The sequence below is a fragment of the Penaeus japonicus genome, unplaced genomic scaffold (genome assembly GCF_977035675.1).
Source record: "Penaeus japonicus unplaced genomic scaffold, GWHDUDI00000001_assembly GWHDUDI00000003, whole genome shotgun sequence".
Classification (NCBI taxonomy): domain Eukaryota; kingdom Metazoa; phylum Arthropoda; class Malacostraca; order Decapoda; family Penaeidae; genus Penaeus; species Penaeus japonicus.
Window position 1 is genome coordinate 11,128,558 of NW_028234405.1, and position 5,000 is coordinate 11,133,557.

General features: G+C 37.6%; 1 protein-coding gene across 4 annotated transcripts in view; it reads left to right on the plus strand.

The window, feature by feature from the left end:
• Positions 1–5,000, plus strand: part of LOC122265956 (syntenin-1) — a 12,823-nt gene that overhangs the window by 6,500 nt on the left and 1,323 nt on the right. For all 4 annotated transcript variants that reach the window (XM_043035469.2, XM_043035470.2, XM_043035471.2 and 1 more), the window contains exons 4-9: positions 379–492; positions 1,474–1,596; positions 2,384–2,492; positions 3,502–3,628; positions 3,810–3,951; positions 4,114–5,000. The exon at positions 4,114–5,000 is cut by the window's right edge and continues 1,323 nt beyond it. In XM_043035469.2, the coding sequence (XP_042891403.1) occupies positions 379–492; positions 1,474–1,596; positions 2,384–2,492; positions 3,502–3,628; positions 3,810–3,951; positions 4,114–4,287 (789 nt within the window). In that variant the 3' untranslated portion in view covers positions 4,288–5,000. The remainder of the gene's footprint in view (positions 1–378; positions 493–1,473; positions 1,597–2,383; positions 2,493–3,501; positions 3,629–3,809; positions 3,952–4,113) is intronic.

The window sequence follows — 5,000 nt, forward strand, 5'->3', positions numbered from 1 at the left end:
TATTAATATTTTATTTTATGATAGAAACAAGATCATAATGAAAAGACAAAATGAAACCCTCATCATCATCACTGGCATACTTGGAGCTATAATCTAAATCCCTTTTTGCTTAAGGATTTAGACCTTGGTACAAATGCCATGGGGGTCAGAGTTTTACTCTTGTTTAAATTGATATTATGTTTGATTGTCTTGAGAGAACTTTTATTCAGATACACTGCACAGTATGAACAGTTTGATATATTTCAGCATAATTCCAAAGTTTGCACTCTTTGTTATCTCTTGTTATTTTTGTTATTAAATAATGATCTGATGATTTTCTTTCTTTATATCTTAATCTGTATATTAGTGTTTATATAAATTATTTTCTTCCCTCTACAGAATAGCTTGGCCCATCTTTACCCATCCCTGGGAGATTACATGGGCTTGGAGTTCACTGACGAGGTCATTGCTGCAAACATGCCGGAGTACTTGGCTGTCGCCCAAGTGCAGCCTGTAAGTAATCAACTCTTTATTTTTTCTTCTCCTTTTTGGTAGTAGTTTTGGTTGTATTAGCAATAAGTTACTTGGTTATTTGGTGTAAGTTTTAGCATGAGACATGATAGCTCCTTATGCCGGGGCCATCTTGATATTTTATTGTTAGTAGTAAATAGCAAGTTTAGGATCACAGTAACAATAGAAATAATAAGAATAACCGGTAATAACAATAAAAATAACCCCTCAAAGATGCCTGGGCAGAAACAGCGATCCTCTGCCTCTTGAGAAAGTTCTAAGGGCCAAAGTTTGGTAGTGAGAGGCGAGTGTTTGCTCGTCAAGCAGCAAGGTTTATTGATTTAGTTTCTCCAGGTCAGACCTTGAAGTCTGGGATCGAGTCAGTGTTTCTCTTAAATCCTCTGCGAGTGTGTAGGTGAGGGATATCTTGGCAAGGCAGTGGTTATGGTGAGAGTGGTCGTTTTTTTTATGAAAACGATGATGCATGTTATCAGTGATAGGTGTTTATTGTAAAGGGATTAGTTTGTATGTTGTGAGGAATAGGTATTTAGAATGAGAATGATTATCTTTTGTGTTGTGAGGGATTGACAGTTTTGATAAAAGTTATTGGCTTTATGTTGTGAAGGAATAATATATATATATATATATATATATATATATATATATATATATATATATATATATATATATATATATATATATATATATATATATATGGTGAAAAGATCAGTTTTATGTTATGTGGAATTGTCATTTGCAAGGAGAATGAGTGGGTTTATGTTTTGTGTTATTGAGGGGAGGGATCAATGTTTGCTGTGTAAGATATTCATGTTTTGTAGGTGTTCAATATGTATTGATGCAAAGGTACTTTTTTGCTCATACTGACACTCTGTGACTCAAGTACCCACACACACCAATAAACGCACACGCACACACACACACACACACACTCATCATTATTTCACCCTTCCTTTCTGATTGCAGGGAACTGTGGCTGTGGCCCCAGCCTCAGGACCAGTCTCTGTGGTGCCCTCAGGCATGGTAGCTCCAATCTCCGGCGCCTCTCCTGGACTCTACCGAGCTCAGGTCACTAATTCCATCCGAGAGGTAGGTTCTGCTTTTCTTTTATTGGCTGTTATATTTTCTTTAATCCTCTCCTTTCGTTTCACCATATATTATCTTGTGTTTTTTCTAATTTTCTTTATTATATTCTCTCATCTTCTCTGAAACCTTTGACTTTTTCATATGCCTTTTCTTTTTCTTTTCTCATTGCTTTTCATAATTTTCTTGTACTCCCTCGTCATCTAAATTATCATTAAATTTTCATTTTACTTTCCTCTGATAGCTCAAAATATACAGCCTGTGTAATTCTTCTCTAGGAGGATGTGGGAATATTATTATGATTTTTATTATTTATTTATTTATTTATTTATTTCAATTTTGAGTTTGATTTTTTTCTCAACTATTACTTAAGAGAAAATAAAAAATTTAATTCCTCATTCTGATAGAAACTACTGTTTTTTTTTTGTTTTTTCCATGTAAATATTCTTTTTTGATTCTAAAGTAAACTTAAGTTCATTTTCTCAAAATCATACTTTAACCCATCTACGACGGGGGAATTCTAGCCTTGAATGTCCAAATGCCGGGGCGTTCGAATTATTAGGCCTAAATCAATTGAATGGCTGGCACAATACTGTGCCGCCCGGCCACTGGGCTTTTGAATGTGCGGTACACATGCTGTACCACCCGTCCTGTGTAGGTTAAAGATAAAAAATTGTCCACTATTTCATTTTTCCTAGTTGCATCTAAATTCAGAAGGAATTACATAGTAATCTTTATAAAGTACTTCAATCTGAAATCTGGACGTGGATCATAACCCCGCTCTTTCCGGCAGATTACCATCTGTAAGGACACTGATGGCAAGGTAGGCATGCGTGTCAAGGCAATCAACAAGGGGGTGTTCGTGTGCCTCGTGAAGAAGAACTCGCCGGCAGCTCTCGCAGGTGGGTTTGGTGCAGCAGTTAGTTGGCTTCTTGAAGGTGTGGGATTTTAAGCTTACCTGATAGAAGGAGGATTAACTTTAGTTAGATTCCGTGATGGAAAATTACTTAGCCTGTTGTTTGGTTTTATTATTGTTATGGATGTTTTACAATATTTGTTATGATTATTATTGTTGTAATGGCTATTATTTTTATTTTTATATTATCACCATATTATATGATGCATTCTTTAGAGTATGATATATCACAAGTGTACAATGATAATGATATAAAGGTGCAGGCAGGCCCAAACCTATAAAAATATTCAGCCAAATATGTTAGGCTACAACTTTGTTATTTGTTAAGTCATTTGACCCCTATGAGCCAGTGTACAGTAACTTCTCTTATCATCATCTAGTGAATTAAATGAACAAAGCATATTTTATTCATTTTCAGTTTAAAGTAGATAAATAAATAAAAAACTAGAGCCAACAAACTAAAATGCTCGGCAAGAATGCTTCCTGTGAAGTCCTTGAATGTTTGTCCTCTTAAATGCAAGACAGGAGAAACTTAGAGACCTTTGAAACTTTGCATTCTGTCAAACCAATTTTAAGAAAATTTAGGTCATATAGTATTTAAAAACTGATAACATCAAAGTCTGTCGTCATATCATGGAAATTCAAAACTATTTCTCAAAAGCATAAATAAAGGGATGCCATTTTTAACTAAGAAACAGATTGATACCAATTCTTCCAAGCTACTTTATTAACCCATTCACGCCGGGGCTAATCCAGCTCTAAATGGTCGGAATGCCGGGGTTTTCGAATGCATAAGCCTAACGCCTCGGGATTCTCGTGCGCACTACCTGCGAGCCTGGGCTGTCTGCTCGCTCACCCGACGCGCTTCGGCCTTGACTTAATACCGCGTCACTGGTGTCTGACCCAAAATCCAAGAAACATGACAGCACGTCAGCCGGCGTGAGTGGGTTAACATAGTAACACAATTTCACATTCTTACTTTGATCTGTTTACAGGACTGCGCTTTGGCGACCAGATCTTGCAGATCAACCATGAAAACGTGGCAGGGTACTCCATGGACAAAGTACATGACATGCTGAAGAAGTGCCCCACAAATGGTATTGCTCTTGCTATCAGAGACAGGTTGGTGTCCTCTTTTATTTAGGGGGTGGGAATTTAAGAATTGCAAGGAAAAGATAATGTTTTACTTGTTACAAGTGAATAGAGATGATATATGTGTGTGCGTGTGCGTGTGCATGGGTTTTTAAGACTTTACCCTTTATTAATTAATTGGGTTATTCCTCTTTTGCTCCTCCCACTCTAGGCCTTTCGAGAGAACTGTGACTTTACACAAGGACAGCACAGGTCACATCGGATTCCAGTTCCGCGATGGAGAGATCACTGCCCTTGTCAAGGATTCCTCGGCTGCGCGAAATGGGCTTCTCACCGACCACCATCTTTTGGAGGTGAGTCATTGCTTGGAGAATGAGGACATTCTTGCTCCCAACTTCTCTCCCTGTTTTTCTGTCTCTCACACTGGCAAATTTTCATATTAATGCATGTATTTTTACAAGTATATGTTTTAAAAACACATGGCATTCATAACCATCCAATTTGACTCCTTGCAGGTAAATGGGCAGAACGTGGTGGGTTTGAAAGACAAGGAAGTCTCGGCCATCATTAACGAGTGTGGGCAGGTGGTCACAGTGACGATCATGCCGTCCTTCGTCTACAAGCACATGATGAAGCACATGGCATCCTCACTGAAAAAGTTCATGGACCACTCCATTCCCGACCTGTAAAAAGGGGGGAGTTGCAGGCCTCTATAGGTTGGAAGGAGGGTAGGAAGGATAGAAAGGAGGAACGAAGAGAAGGAAGAAAGGAGAAACAAAGAGAAGGAAGAAAGGAAGAAAGGAGGAACAAAGAGAAGGAAGAAAGGAAGAAAGGAGGAACGAAGAGAAGGAAGAAAGGAGGAACGAAGAGAAGGAAGGAAGAAAGGAAGAAATGATGAAAAAAAAAAACAGGGCCAGGATGTATCTTATGATAAGGAGGGTTTTCTGAGAAACAAGTATGACGGCAGAGATAGGAAGTGGATGGAGTCATTTATGTAGCAAGTGCCAGTCCACAGTAGTTGTATGTGGGACCCTTATGTATGGCTATTTTTATATGTGAAAGAAGTGGTCCATACTGTTTCTCTTCAGTTGTAATTTTTCTCTCTCTCTCTCTGTCTTATTATTTTCTTTCTTTCTCACAGTATATGTGTGCATTCTTTCCGTGGAAAGATGACTTTAACTTAAGTTGATTATTACAAGATTTGATATTTCAGTTTCTTATGTTAGGCATTCTTTTAATGGTATGCTAAAATATGTATCCAGTGTGAAGTGGATACATTAGAAGTAGAGTTACATAAAAGGATTAGGTAGCTTGTTTGTTGAGTGTAGAGAGACCAACAAAAATCCAGGTGCCAATTGAGTACTGAATATATTACTCATATACTTAGTAGTTGAATGATAAT